The 25,133-nt window shown below is 40.5% G+C and overlaps 2 protein-coding genes across 2 annotated transcripts in view; both read left to right on the plus strand.

Annotated features, from left to right (window-relative positions):
- The window catches only part of LOC130069411 (collagen alpha-1(XXIV) chain-like), a 145,806-nt gene extending 132,215 nt beyond the window's left edge, over nucleotides 1-13,591 (plus strand). Inside the window, exons 51-60 of the mRNA XM_056233278.1 lie at nucleotides 383-445; nucleotides 523-576; nucleotides 798-833; nucleotides 1,853-1,888; nucleotides 3,724-3,750; nucleotides 4,239-4,298; nucleotides 6,108-6,276; nucleotides 7,308-7,417; nucleotides 8,281-8,487; nucleotides 13,177-13,591. Coding sequence (XP_056089253.1) covers nucleotides 383-445; nucleotides 523-576; nucleotides 798-833; nucleotides 1,853-1,888; nucleotides 3,724-3,750; nucleotides 4,239-4,298; nucleotides 6,108-6,276; nucleotides 7,308-7,417; nucleotides 8,281-8,487; nucleotides 13,177-13,323 — 909 coding nt within the window. The 3' untranslated portion in view covers nucleotides 13,324-13,591. The remainder of the gene's footprint in view (nucleotides 1-382; nucleotides 446-522; nucleotides 577-797; nucleotides 834-1,852; nucleotides 1,889-3,723; nucleotides 3,751-4,238; nucleotides 4,299-6,107; nucleotides 6,277-7,307; nucleotides 7,418-8,280; nucleotides 8,488-13,176) is intronic.
- Nucleotides 13,592-18,980: 5,389 nt separating this feature from the next.
- The window catches only part of znhit6 (zinc finger HIT-type containing 6), a 42,010-nt gene continuing 35,857 nt past the window's right edge, over nucleotides 18,981-25,133 (plus strand). Inside the window, exons 1-4 of the mRNA XM_056233279.1 lie at nucleotides 18,981-19,161; nucleotides 19,603-19,668; nucleotides 23,078-23,184; nucleotides 23,280-23,368. Of these exons, the coding sequence (XP_056089254.1) occupies nucleotides 19,085-19,161; nucleotides 19,603-19,668; nucleotides 23,078-23,184; nucleotides 23,280-23,368 (339 nt within the window). The 5' untranslated portion in view covers nucleotides 18,981-19,084. The remainder of the gene's footprint in view (nucleotides 19,162-19,602; nucleotides 19,669-23,077; nucleotides 23,185-23,279; nucleotides 23,369-25,133) is intronic.

A 25,133-nucleotide genomic window follows, 5' to 3' on the forward strand; every position in this document is an offset into this window, starting at 1 on the left:
CGAGTGAGTGAGTGAGTGAGTGAGTGAGTGAGTGAGTGAGCGAGTGAGTGAGTGTGTGAGTGTGTGAGTGTGTGAGTGAGTGTGTGAGTGAGTGTGTGAGTGAGTGAGTGAGTGTGTGAGTGAGTGAGTGAGTGAGTGAGTGTGTGAGTGTGTGAGTGTGTGAGCGAGTGAGTGAGTGAGTGAGTGAGTGAGTGAGTGAGTGAGTGAGTGAGTGAGTGAGTGAGTGAGTGAGTGAGTGTGTGTGCGTTAAGTTTAAGTTGTTCATGTAATATTCAAATTTATTTTATTGCAACTTTATTTCAATTAAATGTTTTTACTAGTTCCAGTTTTACTTAACATCTACAAAAATGTTTTTTTATGTGTGTGTGTGTGTGTTTTTCAGGGTCCAAACGGAGACTTCGGGCTCACTGGGATTCCTGGACCCAAAGGGCCGGCCGGTGTTCTGGTGCGTCTCGTCTCGTCTGTCTTATAATGACGTAAGCGAGTCTTCTCATCTAACGCATGTGTTGGTGTGTGTTTCAGGGTTTCTCTGGTCCGGTCGGTCCGCTGGGAATGATCGGTCCGGTGGGAAAGCCTGTAAGTATTCTGATGAAATATGAATACTATGATATATGAAATATGATAACTTAGACAGTTTCCTCTGATGACAGATCTCTGTACACTTTAATATGGACTCGTGTGTTTTCTGTAAAGCTGCTTTGGAATGATGTGTGTTGTGAAAAGCGCTAAACAAATAAATGTGAATTGAATTGAATTGAATTGAATAGATGATAAATGATGTTTTGCTGGTGTCTCAGGGTGCCAGAGGGCCGAAAGGAAGCCGTGGAGAGATGGTAAGATATGATTTATATATCACAGCACTGTTTATTCTCATGCCAGATCAGAAATCAGGATCTTTCCGCTCATTTAATGAATATCTGCATGTTCAGACGGACTTGTGTAACAGCCTCCAGAACACTAGTGAGGGCGCCAGCGCTCCATCTCACACACACACACACACACACACACACACACACACACACACACACACACACACACACACACACACACACACACACACTCACACACACTCACTCACTCACTCACTCACTCACTCACTCACTCACTCACTCACTCACTCACTCACTCACACACACACACACACACACACACACACACACACACACACACACACACACACTCACTCACACACACACTCACTCACTCACTCACACTCACTCACTCACTCACTCACTCACTCACTCACTCACTCACTCACACTCACTCACTCACACACACACACACACACACACACACACACACACACACACACACACACACATAAGCTGGAGCTGCTCATACATATAATGTGCTCATTAATCATGGCATATTATTTTTAGTGCTGGGCAACGATTAATCACATCCAAAATAAATGTTTGTGTTTACATAATATATGTGTGTGTACTGTGTATAATTATTTTGTATATATAAATACACACACATATGCATGTATTTATTTAATAAATATTTGCATATGCATACTTTATTTATATTATACATAAATATAAATATTTTATGTTGAATAACACATTTTTCTTTAATACGTACATGCTTTGTTTGTGTATTTATATATACAAAATAATTGTACACACACGTATATTATGTAAACACACATTTTTATTTAGGATGTGATTAATCATCGTTTCCCATCACTAATTATGTTATCAAGTCATAATCTGATACTGATTGATTTATGACTCATAAGCATAAGTCTGAAAGTCTGTGGGTTTAAACTCCAGAATGGTTGATTTCATAATTCAGACTAAAGCTCTAGGTAATAATTAGCTTGTAATGTGTGTATTTCTCTGCACAGGGGCCTCAGGGGCCACAGGGCAGGCCAGGGCCGCAGGTACATCACACTCATCATTGCTTATTCATAAGAATCTTTGACTTTTGTTCATGCACTTTCCCAAGTATCATAATTAGGCTACAGACATGGATTAGGGTCAGTCTGTCATTAGTAGGGTCGGGCATCGTTTGAATTTGAACTGCTTATCGATTCCTAATTTTGATTCCAATAAGGTAAAAAAAAAAAAAAAGCAAACGTTCCCTGGTGCTATTCCAGAAAACAATTCCTCCACAGTCCAGAACAAACCGAGTCTAAAGTCAGTGGCGCGTTATTCAGATGCAATTAAAAGGGTTCGTTCACCCAAAAATGAAAATGATGTCATTAATGACTCTCCCTCATGTCGCTCCAAGCCCGTCAGACCTCCGTTCATCTTCAGAACACAGTTTAAGATATTTTAGATTTAGTCCGAGAGCTTTCTGTCCCTCCATTGTAAATGTGTGTACGGTATACTGTCCTTGTCCAGAAAGGGAATAAAGACATCATCAAAGTAGTCCATGTGACATCAGTGGGTTAGTTAGAGTGTGTTGAAGCATCGAAAATACATTTTGCTCCAAAAATAACAGATTTTTAACTAAAAGGAAACGTTCAAATGGCTTAAAACAGACGCGATAGCTGATTGGAACGAGTGATGTTCGACGGCGGCATCCATCTCTGTAATGTAGGCTACAAAATCTGCTTCAAAACCCCAGCGCTGTCGTCATCGTGTAAAGCCCGGCCCGACGCTTCTGATTGGTGCCGCGATTTCGGCGGATTGGAAATGGGCTTGAATGAGCTCTTTGCCAGACTAACTTTCAGAGCAAATCTAATACGCCTGTTTAACCGAAGCTAATGTGTGTGTGTTTCTCCATCCCCATACAACGCCACTTCTCTGTGTTTTACGGCCCTGACGAGAACACCGGTCTCCTCGGCTGTGAACGCTCCTGGTGTGCGCCTGCTAATCCGCCGCTATAATAGCGATCCACCATGGAACAAGCGCGCCGGCTCTTATAGGGAATGAGAGATGACGCTCTGATTGGTTTATTGCACGTTACGCCCAAACCACACCTATGAGTAATGTAGCGACTTCAGACCAACCCGTTGTAGAGTAGCGTCGGGCGCAAGAGTCGTTTATCCCGCCGGGAAAATAGCAACAGCGCGAGATCCACCCACAAAGTTACTCGCGTTTCACGCTTGATACTTGCGCTTCAGATCATTAAAATAGGGCCTTAGTCTTATTGCTAAAGCTGTGTCTGAATATCATGAGCAGAAATCATCAGCTGAAGAACACTTACACACACAGCGTTTGCCTGAGGTTTAAACACACCAGAGAAGAACAACTAGCCCAACTAATACACACTTCAGCATTATTACACACAATAAACACTCAGTTATTACACAAGAACACATAAAACATTAGCAATCGCCACAAATAGACACAACTGAACACAGATACGATTGAAATAAACAGTGTTTTAAGATTTTCAGGTTCAGAAACTAAAATAAGTGCACTTTATAAAGAACTATACATTACAAATATAGTTATAAAGTTATTCAGTGTAGAGCGAGTGAGTGTTCTCTGTCTTGTGTTGTGTGATCAGTGTTATTATAGAGACGGCGGGAATATGAGCGCTGTCACTTTAAGAGCTGCACGGGTCCAACACACTGATACACACAGTCTCGCGCTCCAATGATTTACACTCATGTTGAAAGGAATCGATAAGTTTTAATTTTATAACAAGTATCCGATTCCAGACCTCAAGTATTCGATCCCCAACCCTAGTCATAAGATATGAATGTTATGTATGTTTATGAAGTCTAAGAGGATTGTGAGACTAATTTTCTGTGGTTTTTGACAGGGACCTCCAGGTTCTCCCGGCCCGTCGGTAAGACAACAATTCATGTGACTGTGTAATTGTGCACTAGCTCAACATACATGCATTCACTTAGACACTTTTATCTAATGGTTTCAAATAAAATGATGTTCTTTTGTCTTGATAGTATTTCTGTCTGGCTTTCCAGTACAAAGCACCTACTGTTTAAACTACACCCATCTAATCTGACCTGAACTCTGTAGTCTTCAAGAACACACACACACTACTGCAATAGAACAGACGTTTCGGTTACACTTTATAGTGTCATTGTTACAGTGTAATTATATATTTAAGTACAGAGTAATATTAATAAACTACATGTATTTACTATAGGGTTTGGGTTTGGTTGAGGGTTGGTTGCATGTAATTATGCATAATTTACTGTTATTACTACGGTAAGTACATTTAACATGTGCATTGTAAAATAAAGTGTTACCGAAGTTTCTTTGAGGTTGTTTGTTCGACTTCTGTGTGGTTCTCATAGTTTTCTCGTCCCGCAGAGACGCATTAATATGAACGTTCAAGCCCTGATGGAGTCCAATGATCATCTTCAGCTGGAGGTGAAGATCTGAGACCGCTTTCTGGAGTTTAACTAATGAACAACTAGACTCTGATTTCTGATTGATGGATGGATGAGTACATGAGTGGATGGATAGATTGATTGGTGGATTGATGGATGGATGGATGGATAGATGAGTGGATGGATGGATGAGTGGATGGATGGATGAGTGGATGGACTCATCCACCGATTGATTGGTGGCTTGATTGACGGATTGATGGATGGATGAGTGGATGGATGGATTGATTGGTGGATTGATTGATGGATGGATGGATGGATGGATGGATGAGTGGATGGATGGATGAGTGGATGGATGGATGGATGGATGGATGGATGGATAGATTGATGGATGGATGAGTGGATGGATGGATGGATGAGTGGATGGATGGATGGATGAGTGGAATGCACTTTCTGTAAAGCTGCTTTGAAACAATATGTATTGTGAAAAGCGCTATACAAATAAATTTGAATTGAAATTTGAATTGAATGAGTGGATGGATGGATGAGTGGATGGATGGATGGATGAGTGGATGGATGGATGAGTGGATGGATGGATGAGTGGATGGATGGATGGATGAGTGGATGGATGGATGGATGGATGAGTGGATGGATGGATTGATTGGTGGATTGATTGATGGATTGATGGATGGATGGATGGATGAGTGGATGGATGGATGAGTGGATGGATGGATGAGTGGATGGATGAGTGGATGGATGGATGGATGGATGGATAGATAGATGGATGGATGAGTGGATGGATGGATGGATGGATGGATGGATGGATGGATGGATGAGTGGATGGATGGATGAGTGGATGGATGGATGGATGGATGAGTGGATGGATGGATGAGTGGATGGATGGATGAGTGGATGGATGAGTGGATGGATGGATTGATTGGTGGATTGATTGATGGATGGATGGATGGATGGATGGATGGATGGATCGATTGATTGGTGGATTGATTGACGGATTGATGGATGGATGGATGAGTGGATGGATGAGTGGATGGATGGATGGATGAGTGGATGGATGGATGGATGGATGGATGGATGAGTGGATGGATGGATGAGTGGATGAATGGATGAGTGGATGGATGGATGGATGGATGAGTGGATGGATGGATGGATGGATGAGTGGATGGATGGGTGGATGGATGAGTGGATGGATGAGTGGATGGATGAGTGGATGGATGAGTGGATGGATGGATTGATTGATGTATTGATGGATGGATGGATGGATCGATTGATTGGTGGATTGATTGACGGATTGATGGATGGATGAGTGGATGGATGGAGGAGTGTATGGATGGATGGATGGATGAGTGGATGGATGGATGAGTGGATGGATTGATTGGTGGATTGATGGATTGATGGATTGATGGATTGACGGATGGATGGATGGATGAGTGGATGGATGGATGAGTGGATGGATGGATGAGTGGATGGATGAGTGGATGGATGGATTGATTGATGGATGAGTGGATGGATGAGTGGATAGATAGATAGATAGATAGATAGATAGATAGATAGATAGATAGATAGATAGATAGATAGATAGATAGATAGATAGATAGATAGATAGATAGATGGTAATATGCTGTAAAATATGATTCCAAACATTTGACTGGTAGTGTATTAATAACTGTGGACTAATTTAAATATTGTAAGTAGAGATGCACAGATGTATCGATTGTTTCCGCTATAGACCTCTTGTTTAAGAACAGCCGATGGTCAGGGCTGATTATATCCTGTCAATCAAACGGGTGCAGAAAGACGACTCTGCCTCTGAAGTCTCGGCTCTTCTCCTCAGAGTTTCCAGAACACAGACGCGTCTCCGTCCGAGCAGAACGCGGAGATCTTACGAACGCTGAAGTATCTGAGCGGCGTCGTGGACAGCATGAAGACACCGCTGGGCTCGAGAGACAACCCTGTGCGCTTCTGCAGAGACTTGCTGGACTGCCAGAGCCCGATGAGCGACGGTGAGCCTGCTCTTCATCAGCTCAACGCTAGCCTTCATCATGCATGAGTGTCGAGGACTGTTGGCAAGGTCTCGGCTTTAAGAGTCTGAACAGGGTTTAGTGTATCTAACACTCCTGAGAGTCTGTGGGTCTTTTGTCTGCGAGTAGGTATTGTGCATATTCTGTATTAATAGTTATTTACGTTTATTATATTTTAATATTTCATTGTTAAAGTGTAATTTATTCCAGTGATCAAAGCTGTATTTTCAGCATCATTACTCCAGTCTTCAGTGTCACATGATCCTTCAGAAATCACTCTAATATGAGGATCCGAATTATGTAAAATCTGATTCCAAACATTTGACTGGTATTGTATTCATAATTCTGAACTAATTTAAATACTTTGAAGTAGAGATGCACAGATGTATCGGCCGATAAAATACATTATTTTCGCTATCGGCCGATTGTTTAAAAAAACAGCCGACGATCAGGGCAGATTATACATTATCCTGTCAATCAAAACATGTCCGACTGCAGCTCATACTGTGTGTGATGAGAATCTCTCGTGTTGAATTTAGGGCAAGTCTACGCAACAATAAGGCTTTAACAGTTGAAGAATAGCGACGCTAATGCAGTCTTTATTTGACCCTATGAATCACCTGTAGTTCAGGGTCGCCAGATCTGCAGTTTTTCCCACATCAGACATTATCAATAATCACAGAGTGCTATTACTTCTGATAAGAAACAAAGTATCAGCGTTCAAATTCTATACATTTGAATAAAATTCAAACAATAAATGGCGTTTTGACGCTCTTAAATGTGACGTGACAGATCGCTGTATAGTTTGCAGCATTATTTGGGAGAGATTTTTTTTTTTCCTTAAGAAAAATGAAACTATTGTTATCGGCTGATATCGTTCTGAACGATCGGCTATCGGTGTCGGCGGAGAAATGTAGTGTCAGTGCATCTCTACTTTTAAGTCATCTTGTGGAATGACTGCATTAAATCATCAACTTTGTTTTGGTGTGTGTGTGTGTGTGTGTGTGTATCAGGACTGTTCTGGGTCGATCCGAATTTGGGCTGCACGTCTGACTCGATCCAGGTGTTCTGTAACTTCAGCTCAGGAGGACAGACCTGTCTGAACCCCGTCTCCACTGATAAGGTACTGTCATACTCAAATATGATATTAAAATAACACTGATAAGAATCAATTAACTTCTGGTGCTGTTTTTAAATTTTACGTTTTTACTCTGAAACTGTGAGAAAATCAAAGGCATGAATCTAAACAAGTCGTGTTCCAAATTTGAGGTTTTTTAGTTTTGTTTCAAGGCTGATATCTCAGTAGACGAGCGTTCAGTGAGAGTGTGTTCGGCTGCAGTACCAAACGCTTCCACTAGAGGAAACTCTCCATTCATTTCCAATGCGTCATTTCTGACCGCGAGAAACACAAGTGTTTTCAGGACCATTTAAACTTTTCCAATCACGTCCATGATTTGTGTGTGTGTGTGTTCACATACTAAGTGCCAAAACCTTGAAATAAAAAATTCTGAAAAATCAAAACGTACAACTTTTTCAGGCAAAAATGACCGAACAGCACCATAGAGTTAAAATACATTTATTTTAATTTGAACTCACACTTTAATTCGGGTCATTTAATGACATAATTTCCATGAAGCTCTGATTAAACTCACTAAAGTTTTACTGTTTCTGCATCTGAATCTGAACATGACTGTGCGAAAGTGTTTCTCTCTCTCTCTGTCTTCATACACTTACGAACAAAATCAAGCAAAGTTTCCTCGTTATCTAAACACTGAGAAGCGTTTGATGAAACTCAAGATCGTATTTCCTCTGAAAGGACAATCTGATTTTAATTTAAAGCTGATTTTCCTGTAAGCCGGATCATTTGTCAGCTTAGACCGTAAACATACAGTTGCCAGAACGCAGAATGTTGATTGCATAAACACTAAGAAGCGTGTGTGTGTGTGTGTGTGTGTGTTTCCGAAGTGACGCTGTTTGTCTTCACAGGCTGTGTTTGATGTGGGGAAAGTCCAGATGAAGTTCCTACACTTGTTGAGTGTGTCGGTCACTCAGAGCGTATCCCTCCACTGTTTCAACGACCCGGCGGATCCGGACGGCCGCGCGCCGAGGGCTTTGCGTTTCCAGGGCTGGAGCGGTCAGGTGTTCGAGGAAAACTCACCTCTGAGTCCTGAAGTGCTTCTGGACAACTGTGAGGTGATGTGAATCTGGATTAAAGATGTGAATCAGGACCGGGTTTAGTCTACACTTGACGTGACGGTGTTGTACATTCATAGAATTAATCTATTCTTTAATATCATTTCTCTCATTGACACTGCAGCCTCTAGCATCTGTCGCTAGAGCGCCTATTGAGATCAGAGGAGTGAGGTTTACTCGCTCAGCAACTGCTAGCTGGCCTCCGTTACACTTGCCTAATGCCAAACAGTATTCAATGCGAGTTGTTCAATTCTGGGATCAAATACTCGAAGTCACGAATCGGATACTTGTTATATAATTGAAATTTCGATTCCTATTATCAATTCTTTTGTGAGAATTTCAACATGAGTGTAAATCATTGGAGCGCGAGACTGTGTGTATCAGTGTGTTGGACCCGTGCAGCTCTTAAAGTGACAGCGCTCATATTCCCGCCGTCTCTATAATAAAACTAATCACACAACACAAGACAGAGAACACTCACTCGCTCTACACTGAATAACTTTATAACTATATTTGTAATGTATAGTTATTTATAAAGTGCAGTTATTTTAGTTTCTGAACCTGAACCTTTCAATCGTATCTGTGTTCAGTTGTGTCTATTTGTTGCGATTGCAAATTTACTTGTTTACGAGTGTTAGGCTAGTTTTTTTTTTTGTATTTTTAAACCTTGTGTACCGTATTTTCCGCACTATAAGGCGCACTTAAAAGCCTTTAATTTTCTCAAAAAACGACAGTGCGCCTTATAATGCGGAGCGCCTTGTATATGGATGGTGAACACACGTTCACCAAGACGGGGAGACCGCGCCGGGCGACTTACGCCTCTATCTGCCAATGGATCGTGGATGCCTGGGCTGATATATCAGTCTTAACTGTGATCTGAGCTTTCACGAAGGCAGGAATAATCTCTTTATTCAGCCGGCTCACATACCCGTATTTACTTCCTGTTTTCGGCCGAAGTCCACAGTAGTTGATTGTCGAGTTGGCGCGCGCGCGATCAAACCTCCTCTGTGTGTTCAACATCTGATTCGGATGAACTATCCATTTGAGCTGATATTCTCCGAACACCACACAGCACCGTCATCGGCTGACAGCTGACAGTCTGAGTCTCCACTGTTGCTTAGTTACCAATGATCGCGCGGGCGCACTCGACAGTCGACTACTGTGGACTTCGACCGAAAACAGGAAGAAAATACAGGTATGTGAGCTGGCTGAATAAACATCATTTTTATTCGTATCTTTCACATTTACTGCAGTCAGATTCACCGTGTTCACTCATGGCTGTGCACTTGTAATGACACATTAAGGTTGTTAAGAGGCTAAAAGCAGGTTTAAAACTTTTCCCATTGAAGTCAACAGGGTGCAAATTTTAAAAATAGGATAACACGGTGTAGGCAACACCGGTTTTTGTCGTTGTTCTCTGTACTGACAGCACTCCAAATTTACAAAAAAATGAGCTCAATGTTAAAATTGACCGAAGTTTTCCTTTAACGTTTGAACAACGTTACCATGGGAGTGAACGGAGTTGTCAGAACGCTTAATAAAGTTTGACTTTATCGGACTGTTTTGTTGACATTTGTTGACATCTAGTGGATGCATAACGCAAACCCAGTCAAACGTTTGACTGCAGTATCTTATGCGCCTTATAATCCGGTGCGCCGTATAGTGCGGAAAATACGGTAACTGTTCTTTAGCCTCTTGTTTAGCAATAAGACTAAGGGCCCTATTTTAACGGTCTAAGCGCATGGTATAAAGAGCCAAGTTCACTTATGGCGTGTCCGAATCCACTTTTGCTAGTTTAACGACGGGACAAATGGTCGGTGGTCCCGGCGCATGGTCTAAAAGTGTCGTCTCTATTCTCTTAATGAGTAATGGGTGTGTTTTGGGATTTACGTGCGTTAAACCAATTAGAGTCTCGTCTCCCATTCGGATTCGCTATTTACATGAACACCGAACGCTTCTCCAGAGCGCACACGGATCTGCTCGTGCGTGAGGTAAAAGTGCGCAAGTAGACCGTCTACGGGACAAGCCGGATTCCACCATATCTTTATGTACACAATAATAATCTTTTACATTGTAATGCTTTTATTTTTCATATTTGGCATGTTTGTGTGCTGCTGCGTCCCTGTGTGTGTAATAAGCAGAGTGTGTGTGTGTGTAATAAGCAGAGTGTGTGTGTGTGTAATAAGCAGAGTGTGTGTGTGTGTGTAATAAGCATAGTGTGTGTGTGTGTGTGTGTAATAAGCAGAGTGTGTGTGTGTGTCTAATAAGCAGAGTGTGTGTGTGTAATAAGCAGAGTGTGTGTGTGTAATAAGCAGAGTGTGTGTGTGTGTGTAATAAGCAGAGTGTGTGTGTGTAATAAGCAGAGTGTGTGTGTGTGTGTGTGTGTGTGTGTGTAATAAGCAGAGTGTGTGTGTGTAATAAGCAGAGTGTGTGTGTGTAATAAGCAGAGTGTGTGTGTGTAATACGCAGAGTGTGTGTTATATAAGCAGGCTTGTGCAAAATTCTGAATTTCAGAATTGGCCTCCATTCAATTCATGAATTGGAATTTGAATTGAATTGACTCCGCCCCACAGGAAGTTGAATTGGAATTGGAATGACAGGAAGTGGAATTAAATTCATGGCAATTCAAAGAAATTCCACACAGTCACACAACAGAAGGAATGTGTTGAATCTCACAAACATTCAGTGTTAGGAAGGTTACTTTGGAAATGTAATTGCTCACTGTTATAAGTTACCCATTATAAATGTGGTTTGGATTATTTTATTTGGATTACTTTATCAATGTAAAGCAATTTCCTTTTAATTTGAGTAGTAACTAATTGACTTACACATTTTACCTCAGTAATACAACTAAATACAATTACATTAATTTTGTAATTTAATAACATCATTTAATTACACGTACCTGTAACTAGTCAATCCTCAACCCTGCATACATTTTGTTCTAAAATATATACGGTATATATAAAAACAAATGTCCACCTCAAATTTTTTTTTTTCTACAAATTTACTAAAGTAATTCTGGGAAATGGAGTCATGTTCCATCATGTTCCACAAAATTACAATTACAATAAATCGAACTTAATTATTTGTTCTGTGACTCGAGCTTTTAACATTCATTGCAGGGGGAAAACATTTGCTGTTAATGTAATCTGTACATATTAGTTCAAACTAATATAATTTATAGAATATGTAATGCAATATCTGACAAATACTGTAAAGCTTCATTGTTAAACACGTCACTTAAAATATGTAAATTTCTTTGAATTTTTTTTGAATTGCAATTCTGCTTCCTTTAATTCAAATTCGAATTGTAATTCTAGATCCTGTTTTTGACATCAATTCAAATTCAATTCAAATTCAAGAATTGAATTGGAATTCAGGAGTCATTCTCAATTCAATTCTGAATTGTGCACAAGCCTGGTAATAAGCAGAGTGTAACGCGCGTTGTGGACCCGCTTATAGGCGCACATTACTAACGCGCTCTTTAAATAAATAAAAAAATACTGCGCCATTGACTTTAGAGCCGGTTCAGTTGGTCAACGGCTCAGTCTATTTCAGTTCTCCAACAACGCGCCTGAACACACACTCGTTCTCAGACCGGCAGCTCATGGGCGCACAAATGGGCGCAAATGCATTTGCTATTTAAACAACGTGGCGAAGGACGTGAAAATGAAAATTGCGTCGGGCTGAAACTAGCAAAACACACTTGCGTTGCGCCTGGTGCTGCATTGCGCCGCGTGTAAGATAGAGCCCTAAATGTGAATGATATCCAAGTTTTGTTTTACCTTATTGGAATCGGAATCGTTAAAACTCACACGATACCCAACCCTAAACGCAGTCACTCCTACTAGCCACTCTGGCGGTTGAAATATACATATACAAAATCACAGTTAGGTTAAATTGTATTAATTTAAATAATGTAATAATTAAAGGTAGAGATTTTTTTATCGTCAAACTGCTAACCTTTTCATTCTTATCGTGAAGTGTTACCAACTTTTAATATACACTGATTTAAAGGGATAGTTCCCCCAAACATGTAAACTCTGTCAGTAATGACTCTCCCTCATGTTGTTCAACCCCGTCAGACTTTCGTTCATCTTCGGGACACAAATGAAGATATTTCTGATTAAATCTGAGAGCTGGATCACTCCTCCATAGGCTTCTAAGAGATTGAAACTTGCCGGCCCAGAAAGTTATTAAAGACATCGTTAGAATAGTCCGAGTGACGACAGCGGCTCAACCTTAAGATTATCAAGCGACGAGAATACTTTCTGTGCGCAAAAACAAACAAAAATAACGACTTTATTCAACTCTTCATGTTCTTCTGTGTGGGCCTCGAGTGAGTTCATGTAGTGTAACAGCGCAGCGCTTCTGTGTTGTATGTCAGAACGTAGGCTCACTTACGATGTCTTTAATAACTTTCTGGGCCGGCAAGTTTCAATCTCTTAGAAGCCTATGGAGGAGTGATCCAGCTCTCAGATTTACTCAGAAATATCTTCATTTGTGTCCCGAAGATGAACGAAAGTCTTACGGGGTTGAACAACATGAGGGAGAGTCATTACTGACAGAGTTTACATGTTTGGGGGAACTATCCCTTTAACTTATCTGTGTTGTTGTTGTTGTTTTGATTCAAAGTGATTTATTTTCCCTTGTAAAATCTGATAATCTTGACGTTTCTCCCGACAGATCCGTGACGGCGGCTGGCACCAGTCCCGATTCCTGTTTCAAACGCAGGACACGCATCATCTTCCCATCGTGGACATTCAAGGTCTCATTCCCTCGAGTCCAGGAGACCAGCGGCGGCTGGAAGTGGGTCCGGTTTGCTTCCTGTGAAACCACTGAAGGACTTCGTCTCCGAGCGGACCGAGCGACTGAAGAACTAACGAGACTGCTGTTGTGTTTATCTGTCGAGTCTCGGGTGCTGTTCGCCTCGGTCGGTCTCGAGTCCTGGTGTCAGACGAGGTTGTTCTTGTTAAAGACTCTTTAGACGGCGCTCTACCTCCTCCACGTACAGGTGCTCGTGCCCCAAACAAACTCTACGCAAGTACGCCAGCGCAAACTCACGTTCAACGCAATCACTGTCGGTTCGTCTTTCAGAAACACAGCCTAGTTTAGACTTCAAGTTAGACCAGTTTCTGGAACTGACTTTAAAACATTATGACCAGTCGTAAAGAACTAGCGGTTAAGACTACAGTGTGAAGACACATCTTGCTGAGCAAGTTAGTTAAAGAACACCAGTTATGTTATAATCCACATCCATCCACACATTCTAATGCAAATTTGGGGATATTAAAAAAGCTGGATGGAAATGCTATTAAAATGTGCATTGAAAAAAAACTTGGTAACTTATAATAAGATTTCATTAGTTAGCATTAATTAGTGTATTAACTAACTATCTATCAATGAGAAATACATTTGTTACAGTATTTAGTAATCTTTGTTAATGTTAGTTAATAAAAATACAGCTGTTCATGTTAGTTCACACAGTGCATTAACTAATGTTAACAAATACAACGTGAATGTAATAATGTATTAGTAAATGTTGAAATTAATATTAACTTAGATTAATAAATGCTGTAGAAGTATTGTTCATTCTTAATTCATGTTAACTAAGGTCGTTAACTAATGTTAACAAATGAGACCTTATTGTAGAGTGCTACAAATTTCTCTGAAAGGAAAACATGTGCATAAACTATGATGGAAACATTTACCAAGACTTTTTATTCTTTTATTACTGAAATTTTGCACCAATTTTCCAGAAAGTGCTGATGTTGTCCTCTTGAACACATGCGAGTGAAGCGCTGCTTTATTCGGCTATTTCAATAGTTGTGTTTTACAGAAGCTTGTTTCCGCCACAGAATAAAACATTTTAAAGGATAATTGTGAGTTTACATCTCGCAATTCTGACTTTATATCTCCAAACTCCGTTATAAAGTCAGAATAGCGTGAAATAAAGTCAGAATTGCGAGATATAAAGTCAGAATTGCGAGATATAAAATCAGAATTCCGAGATATAAAGTCAGAATTGCGAGATATAAAGTCAGAATTGCGAGATATAAAGTCGCAATTGCGTGATATAAAGTCAGAACTGCGTGAAATAAAGTCAGAATTGCGAGATATAAAGTCAGAACTGCGTGATATAAAGTCAGAATTGCGAGATATAAAGTCAGAATTGCGAGATATAAAGTCAGAATTGCGAGATATAAAGTCAGAATTGCGAGATATAAAGTCAGAATTGCGAGATATAAAGTCAGAATTGCGAGATATAAAGTCGCAATTGCGTGATATAAAGTCAGAACTGCGTGAAATAAAGTCAGAATTGCGAGATATAAATCAGAACTGCGTGAAATAAAGTCAGAATTGCGAGTTATAAAGTCAGAACTGCGTGATATAAAGTCGCAATTGCGAGTTATAAAGTCAGAATAGCGTGAAATAAAGTCAGAATTGCGAGATATAAACATGCAATTCTGAGAAAAAAAGTCACAATTGCGACTTTATATCACGCAGTTCTGACTTTATAACTCGCAATTCTGACTTTATTTCACGCAATTCTGACTTTATATCTCGCAATTCTGACTTTATATCTCGCAATTCTGACTTTGTATCACGCAGTTCTGACTTTATAACTCGCAATTCTGACTTTATTTCACGCAATTCTGACTTTATATCTCGCAATTCTGACTTTATATCTCGCAATTCTGACTTTATATCACGCAATTCTGACTTTATATCACGCAGTTCTGACTTTATAACTCGCAATTCTGACTTTATTTCACGCAATTCTGACTTTATATCTCGCAATTCTGACTTTATATCTCGCAATTCTGACTTTGTATCTCGCAATTCTGACTTTATATCACGCAGTTCTGACTTTATATCTCGCAATTCTGACTTTATATCTCGCAATTCTGACTTTGTATCTCGCAATTCTGACTTTATATCACGCAATTCTGACTTTATATCTCGCAATTCTGACTTTATATCTCGCAATTCTGACTTTATATCTCGCAATTCTGACTTTATATCTCACAATTCTGACTTTATATCACGCAATTCTGACTTTATATCACGCAATTCTGACTTTATATCACGCAATTCTGACTAACTCACAATTCTTACTTTATAACTCAATTCTGACTTTGTAACTCGCAATTCTGACTTTATATCACGCAGTTCTGACTTTGTAACTCGCAATTCTGACTTTATAACTCAATTCTGACTTTGTAACTCGCAATTCTGACTTTATATCACGCAGTTCTGACTTTGTATCTCGCAATTCTGACTTTATAACTCAATTCTGACTTTGTAACTCGCAATTCTGACTTTATATCACGCAGTTCTGACTTTGTATCTCGCAATTCTGACTTTATATCACGCAATTCTGACTAACTCACAATTCTTACTTTATAACTCAATTCTGACTTTGTAACTCGCAATTCTGACTTTATAACTCAATTCTGACTTTATATCACGCAATTCTGACTTTGTAACTCGCAATTCTGACTTTATATCATGCAATTCTGACTTTATTTCACGCAATTTGAGATGCGATGCCATTGGTCCACTGGTTACTCCAGTTATCCAATCAGAGCCTCTGCTGAGGCACATCGAGGGATTTATTCGGAAAATCGTAGTTTATGCACATCTTCTTATTGGATAAAACAATGTATCCGCCTCAATTGAGCGCATATGTTTTTTATGAATATTTTTTTAATTTATGCGCATCTTTGCGTTTCCATCCAGTGTTTTTTTACGCGATTATCACAAAATGCGCTTTAAAAATAGGTGGGTGGAAGAATAGCTATTGTTTTGCAACTTTAGATGGAAAAATAGCTACAGACTGTGACATTTGAAGAAATCACTTTGAGCGCCACAGAAACACAAGTGTGCATGTCACGTATGTTCATCCATCAGTCAAGCATTGGTATCTGTGTGTTTGTGTACAGTGTGTTTCTGGTGCTTGTTTGGGCTGGCTTCTTCTGTTGTACTTTTGCGTGTAGTCATTTCGATCAGAACAAACCTAATTTATATGAACAGTGTGTTGATAAGTTATGTTATACTTTGGCTTAATATACTTTATACGTTAAGGAGAACGTCGTTCATGACCCTTAAAGAGACGCCGCAAGTATCAGACTGATGAAAACAATAATGAGGATACTTGATGGAAGTTTTTGTCAGCGAATGGTTATTTGAAATAATTTTAAATATTTCAAATATGTGAATTTACATGCTTTACAAAAACTTATATTCGTGACATCTTTAAGGTCCTAACCCGATGCGATGAGATTCTAGAGACGCAACTAAGAGATAAGACAAAATCACAGCCAATCAGAAGAGAGTGTGGGCGGAGTCTCTCTGCAAGCGCACTGCACTCACAACCAAATCAACCCAAAATCACAGCCAATCAGAAGAGAGTGTGGGCGGAGTCTCTCTGCAAGCGCACTGCACTCACAACCAAATCAACCCAAAATCACAGCCAATCAGAAGAGTGTGTGGGCGGAGTCTCTCTGCAAGCGCACTGCACTCACAACCAAATCAATCCAAAATCTCAGCCAATCAGAAGAGTGTGTGGGCGGAGTCTCTCTGCAAGCGCACTGCACTCACAACCAAATCAATCCAAAATCACAGCCAATCAGAAGAGTGTGTGGGCGGAGTCTCTCTGCAAGCGCACTGCACTCACAACCAAATCAATCCAAAATCACAGCCAATCAGAAGAGTGTGTGGGCGGAGTCTCTCTGCAAGCGCACTGCACTCACAACCAAATCAACCCAAAATCACAGCCAATCAGAAGAGTGTGTGGGCGGAGTCTCTCTGCAAGCGCACTGCACTCACAACCAAATCAATCCAAAATCTCAGCTAATCAGAAGAGTGTGTGGGCGGAGTCTCTCTGCAAGCGCACTGCACTCACAACCAAATCAATCCAAAATCACAGCCAATCAGAAGAGTGTGTGGGCGGAGTCTCTCTGCAAGCGCACTGCACTCACAACCAAATCAATCCAAAATCTCAGCCAATCAGAAGAGTGTGTGGGCGGAGTCTCTCTGCAAGTGCACTGCACTCACAACCAAATCAACCCAAAATCACAGCCAATCAGAAGAGAGTGTGGGCGGAGTCTCTCTGCAAGCGCACTGCACTCACAACCACATCAACCCAAAATCTCAGCCAATCAGAAGAGTGTGTGGGCGGAGTCTCTCTGCAAGCGCACTGCACTCACAACCAAATCAATCCAAAATCTCAGCCAATCAGAAGAGTGTGTGGGCGGAGTCTCTCTGCAAGCGCACTGCACTCACAACCAAATCAATCCAAAATCACAGCCAATCAGAAGAGAGTGTGGGCGGAGTCTCTCTGCAAGACGTGTCGCGTCTGGTTAGGACACGGTGTCTGGGTCGTCGACTTCTCCGTGGTGCTGCAGTATTCAGCGTTAGCAAAGAGTTAGTCATTTTTTATTTTCCCTTATGTATATTTGGACATTATATGTTTGTTTATTTATGTTATCTTTTTATTTCTCCAAAAAATACTGTACTCCAATAAATTATGATATCTCTCAGAGATCTATCTGGTCACTTACCATTTAGTTCGAAATCTTATTTATGTCAAATTTGTATTTGTATATAAACACAAATAGGGAGTATATGTTGTGTTCTGGCAGCTGCGATTGGCCAGATTCAGATCACGTGATCACACACAGGAAGTGTAACACCTGTTAACTTATGATTACAGTATCGAAACTGTCACTAAATGTGCCTACAGAAACAAAACAAAGACAAAAATGTAAATATTTAATATTTTGACATTAAATAAAATGTATGATTTAATCACAATGTTCTCATGAATTATTTTTTTATTTCTATGAATGAAATTGCCCTTTTTCACATGGTGTCTGTCTAAATATGTAACTTACACTAATAAAATATATTAATATGGATATATGGAATATTTTGTTACTTTAATAAGGGAAAATATGTTCCCTTTTACGTATTTATATCATACAGTTATATAATATACAATATTTATATCATACATATTTATATCATACAGCCATCCAATCATTCTATGTATATATATAATCACTGTATACCTACAGAGATAGAGATAGATACACAAGTTTACTAGTAGGCTATATTTAGTTTACTGGATATATTATATACATATAGTAAGTCTATATACATATAGACAATGTATTTTTTTTAAACACATGTGCCATGGTTACATACAAAGACTCAACATAACATGGCCATTTCCTGTGTAACACTTTAAAATGAATTTTTATGAGGGTATAAAATTTAGCCTAATATCGATTCGATCTGTTGTACTAGCTCAGTTTCAGCTCGACGTATTATTATGTTTAATAAGGTATGCTGCTTGGTGGTAATGGTAATGTGTTTAACAATGATAATAAATATGTTAATGCCTGTGTGTTATTTGAAAGGATTTAATAAATAAATAAATCTTGACGCTCCGACTGTCGTAAACTGTCGTAAAGCGAGCACGGAATACGGCAGACGCGTGTGCGGAGCGTGCAGCAAGTATTCAGTGTTTTGGTTAGATAGCATAACATTAATGAATCCGTGTTAAATCTGTGTTGATGTGGTGAATATGTTGCCTGTCATGGACAACAGCAGTGAAGCAGATGATGACCGGAGAGGAGTTAAGCGCAAGATAGCCTTGTCGAGGTCAGTTTCTTCAGTGTAACTTAACTTACAGTGTAAATATGTAATAATGTAGGGTAACGTTAAATCATAGTGATTGTGTTACTCTGTTTACATCTGTGAACGTTAGTGTGTCTGCTGGCATTGTCGTATATGTTTGCTTGTCTACAGTTAAATTTGGCTAAAACATCTGTTAGACATAAGATCGGTAAGTTACCATAGTAAATTAAACGTACCATATGGTTTACCGTTTAACAACAAACTAACTGTTACGTGTTTTAACTCAATTGCTTTATACATTATTGTATTTTGTTTATATCAGCATTCATATATCGATCATCTGACATTTAAAACACATATTGATGATTGATCGCTATTTTAAATATAAACAAATTTAATTTATAATTTAAAATGAGCAAACGTTTAGGATAAAATCCTCTTGTGTTTGTGTTTCGACTTCTTAAGTTGTGATGTTTGTGAGACTGAAGAGGCCAAATACAGATGTCCCAGCTGCAAGAAACACACCTGCAGGTGAGACACATACTCACTCACTCACTCTCTCACATACACACACTCTCAAACACTCACTCACTCACTCACTCACTCTCTCACATACACACACTCTCAAACACTCACTCACTCTCAAACACACACTCACTCACTCACACCCACTCACTCACTTCCACTCACACTCACTCACACACACACACACAAACACACTCACTCACTCTCACACTCACTCACTTACACTCTCAAACACACACACTCACTCACTCACTCACTTCCACTCACACTCACTCACTTCCACTCACACTCACTCACAAACACACACACACACACACAAACACACTCACTCACTCTCACACACGCTCACTCACACCCACTCACACACTCACTCACTTCCACTCACACTCACTCACACCCACACACACACACAAACACACACACTCACTTACTCACGCGCTCACTCACTCACACCCACACACACTCACTCACTCTCTCACATACACACTCACTCTAACACTCTCAAACACACACACACGCTCACTCACTCACTCACACTCACACACACTCACACCTACTCTCACTCACTCTCAAACACACACACGCAGACTCATTCACACTCACACACGCACACACACACACACACACACACAGACTCATTCACACTCACACACTCACACACACACACACACACACACACACACTCACTCACTCACTCACTCACTCACTCACTCACTCACTCACACACACTCACAATGCCATGTTAACGCATGATAACGTAAAATACATATTAAATAAATTTACATATATATATATATTGCTGAAATATAACAATAAAAATATAAACAAATATAACAAAAAAACATGTCAACTGTCCCCTTAAAAGCCCAAAGTATTCTTCAACCGCCCGCATTTCTGTTCATGAGAAGAAATAAAGTATACCCGGGCCTTAAAGCTGCAGTAGGGAGTTTTGAGAAAACGTTGACTTAGCCTGAAAATTTGAACAAGCACAACTTACAGGTCCCGCCCCCTTGCTCTCTGCTGCGCTACAGCCCTCCCTCCACAGCTCGCCCTCCACAGCGGAGCCGGCCGTGAACGCGCAGGCTAGTAAACAGGGCCACCGATAACAGCGGATAAAAAGTTATATGGCACATTCACTAATAGGGACTAAACGTCAATAATATGCTTTACATTGACTATGGCCTGCCCATACTTTGACTACAAACTTGGTCCTCAAATCATTATGTATTTTCCAATAGCCTACATGTAACTTTATAACGTTGCACTCTTTCTATAAGTTATAAATAGCTAGTAAGTAGGGCTGTAAATCTTTGGGTAGGCAGCGAATCGATTCGATTCACGATTCATAGGTTTTCGATTCAAGAACGATTTTTGCAAATTCAGAAAGATTCGATTCAATGCGATTCACATTAAAATTCGATGCGATTCGATTCTTAATTTTTTATATGCATTCATAGGATTATTTCAATGCTTCCCCCAATGGGTCTTAGTCAGGGTGTGAATTATACAGCTGCCTTTGGGGGTCAGAGAGTGGGAACAAAAAAAAAAACAACGACATTTTGTCTATTGTTAACGTTAGTCCATGTTAGTTTTTAATGAATCTATTATTATAAAAAATATTTCCAAAGCCTATAAATTAGCATTTGTAAAAATGTAAACCAAGATTTAAAAAGGCTTTAAAAGTATAGTAAGTTCATCATGCTAACTATTTTGTAGGAATGGATACACAACCTTAAAGTGTTCCTGGTACTGGTTAAACATCCTCCATTGTGAGACTAAAAATACCATGAACTTTCCCAACTAAACCTTAACTAACGTTTCCTCATGGAATAGCTACTCTTTGTTCTCTTTATCCGACTGAACATTGTCCTTGTGATTCTGAAAGAAAACGCGCCGGCTGTCTACTTGTGCTATATTAACGATTACGAATGCAACTTTAATGCGCATCTGATTGATGGATAAACCACGCGCTCTTATTTCAGTGTAATTAATGTTGTAGTTATTTCATCAGTTCAGTTTAACGACATTAAGTTACATTTCATTCATCATTCATGATTAATCGGAAGCGTGTGCATTTTAGACACCTATTATACGTTTTCTCTTTCCATGTAATAAATGCGCACCCTTGAATAAGTGGGGTTTTACTTTAACTGCTCAGGACGGGTATGACCCATTTCCGTAAAACTTCAGTAGCCTATCTTATCTTAAAGAAAATAACGGTGACGTTTCCACGCAACGAACGCGTTGTGTCATAGCACTAGCAGTGACCGCGCAATGATATGGCAGCTTTATCAATGGCTTGCTTTCTCGATAGAGAGCTGTCATCTGCTCATGTGAACACCAATGGCTGTCCTGAGGAGAGCTCAAACACGGACTGCTCAAAAATCTGCAGATGAGAGCTATATGGGACCGAGCGCGAGCGAAATCCAGTGAAAGATGGTAAGAGTGCAGCGAGTATGTGAGAGCTGTGAGGACGCGAAATGACGCCGCACGCCTCATTAATTCGCGCATGTAGTCATTTAATGTTCATATGTTTTAAAGCACTGAATCGATATAGAATCGCAAATTATTCGATTCTTAGCATTTTAAATCGAATATTGACCGAAATAAACGATTCACGATTCGAAATACATGTTTCAAGATCGATGCATATGCATCGTCAGGATTTGTAATCGATGCATCGAGAAAACGAATGAATCGTTACACCCCTACTAGTAAGATAACGTTAATATAACGGTAACTAACGTTACAGTATGTAAGTAATTATTCTAGCGATATATAATGCTAGATAAGGTGTGCTAGTACATTATTTCAGCAACATGACGAGCCAGTGAATTAGCAGGTTTCAATTGTTGCTTAGCAAAGTGCGTGACATTTTATCTACGTGTTATGCGGCTAGAGTTTTGACACCAAGTCAATGGGCTCTGTGTAATTCTTTCTTTTTCGCTTGTTTATCGTCATCAGTCTTTTTCCTTTTACCTCTTTGTTTGATGAGCAGGTGTCACTCGAGAATTGGCAGTTTAGGTTGTTTCTCCGTCATAAGCACAGCTGCAGCACGCCGGCAATCTTGAGTTTGAACGACGGCTCGCGCTGTGCAAGAGAGGGGTGTGATCAGCGCGGACACGAGCGTGATTGACACTGCTAAGACATTCCTCCTGGCTCTGATTGGTTGTTTCTGACCGGGAGCGTGTATTTCTTGCAAATGACAATAGGACCACTGGGAGGAGCCAGAGGAGCTTGATTTTTACACAGATTATCTGTCTCATATTCTACTGTCAGGACATAATGACAGTTTTAGCAAATACATGTTTTCAAAAGTTACCTACAGGAGCTTTAAGTGTGTAATTTGTGTTGTTTGTGTATTCATAAATGGTTATGTGTGCTGTTCTGAGTTCTGCTTCTGTCCTCTGTGCAGTTTGGCTTGTGTCAAGCAGCACAAGATGGTGTCGGGATGCTGCGGTGTTCGGGACAAGACGACGTTCGTCCCTCTCGCTGAATTTGATGAAATCAACCTGCTCAACGGTGAGTATCTGCAGCCGTCCTTACAGAAACCCTGATAGTTAAACCGCTTAATGAATGTGATGAGTTATCGTAGAGATAACGGTCCGCTCATGTAGATTACAGGTTTCTGGAGGACACCGCTCGACTGAGTCAACAGTCCAACCGAGACGCCGTCCTGCTCGGCAGCCGTCGACACCCGAAGGAGGTGAGTACTATCCGGGTCACGGCACCAAATGTAACCGGTCCTACTTAACCTGCTCCAAGCGGGATTCAAACCCGTGTCTCTAGCATGGGAGCCGGGCGCTAACAAGGATGCTAAAGACTGCAGTCTCTAGTGTCAGTCACTAGTGCGCTTCCTGAGACCAGGGGAGTGAGGTTTTACCATAGACTGTAAAAAAGATGAACGATGCTTCTTCTATCTCTTCCATTGTATAAAAGTGAATCCGCCAAAGTCCTAATATGGCGCTGACATCTCGCGCTGATTCTGCGCAGTAGTGAACGTGAAGTGGAGTCGCGATATCAAGGTCCCGCCCACTCTCACACACACACTCCCGCAGTAATGGTTAATACAAAGTTTACTGCAGAGCAACTCATTGTGTCGGTGTGAAATAAACCATTATGGAAATGTAGAAATTTAAATTGTGGAAGATCCCCCCCAAAAGAGTCACTTGGTGCCTTAGTGACTACTTCGCTCAGAGAAGCTGTCAATCATGATGTCACTATCCCGTTTTTATAGCATCAAATAACTAACTTAGACCAAACTTATTTAAAAAATGAACACTTAAACTTTCATCCGTGTTATTAAAAACGACCTAAAATGACAGAAAACATCTTTGGAAAAAATGTATTTGAAGTGTAATTTGAATGTTTAGCTTGCCTCACGCCCCATTAGACTACATGGAGAGGGCGGGGTTTAGGAGCTATACTGGGACCAGCCACCTGGGGGCGATCGAGACGCTTCGGCTTCACTTTTCAGGACTTGTGTTGTGAGGCTTTACTTGCACAGCTCTTTACTAGCTGGCTTCTGTTATACTCACCCCACTTAACCTCACTCCCATCCGGGTCACGGCACCAAATGTAACCGGTCCTACTAAACCCGCTCCATGTGGGATTCGAACCGGTGTCTCCGGCATGGGAGGCGGGTGCTAACAAGGACACCAAAGACTGCGATATCTAGTTCAGTCACTAGTGCGCCTCATGAGGCCAGGGGAGTGACGTTTACACCACAGCTCTTTACTAGCTGGCTTCTGTTTTACTCACTCCCATCCGGGTCACGGCACCAAATCTAACCGGTCCTACTAAACCCGCTCTGTGGGATTCGAACCGGTGTCTCCGGCATAGGAGCCGGGCGCTACCAAGGATGCTAAAGACAGCAGTCTCTAGCGTCAGTCGCTAGTGCGCCTCATGAGGCATGAGTCGAATATTCGATCTGTATTCATTATTAGAAAAATAAAATACTATTCGTATTTTACTACGTTTGCTTTGCTGGCTGTTAATGCAGTGAATCCATGATAAATTTCTCGTTAAACGTCATTTAAATAAACGAATGTTCGATTTTTATGAGCCCGAATATTCTTTCTAATACAATATTTTAGAAAAATGCCCATCCCTAACCGGTCCTACTAAACCCGCTCTAAGCAGGATTCAAACCTGTGTCTCCGGCATAGGAGCCGAGCGCTAACAAGGATGCTAAAGACCACATTCTCTAGTGTTAGAGGCTAGTGGGCCTCATGAGGCCAGGAGAGTGAGGTTTACACGCACAGCTCTTTACTAGCTTGCCTCGCTTGCCTCTGTTTCATATATACACGGATCATGCTAAAAAAGGCCTATTGAAAGCAACCATCCAAAGGAGTGTGTATCCAAATTCAAACCCCAACAAATAGTTGTGAGGGCGGTTAACAAGATAAAGGGGTGCTCTGCCGACTGCCCATCATGATTTACCACTTGCTTTACACTTCTGCGGAGTGGAG

The sequence above is a fragment of the Rhinichthys klamathensis genome, unplaced genomic scaffold, assembly GCF_029890125.1.
Source record: "Rhinichthys klamathensis goyatoka isolate OS25496 unplaced genomic scaffold, OSU_Roscu_1.1 h1tg000366l_1, whole genome shotgun sequence".
Taxonomy (NCBI): Eukaryota; Metazoa; Chordata; class Actinopteri; order Cypriniformes; family Leuciscidae; genus Rhinichthys; species Rhinichthys klamathensis.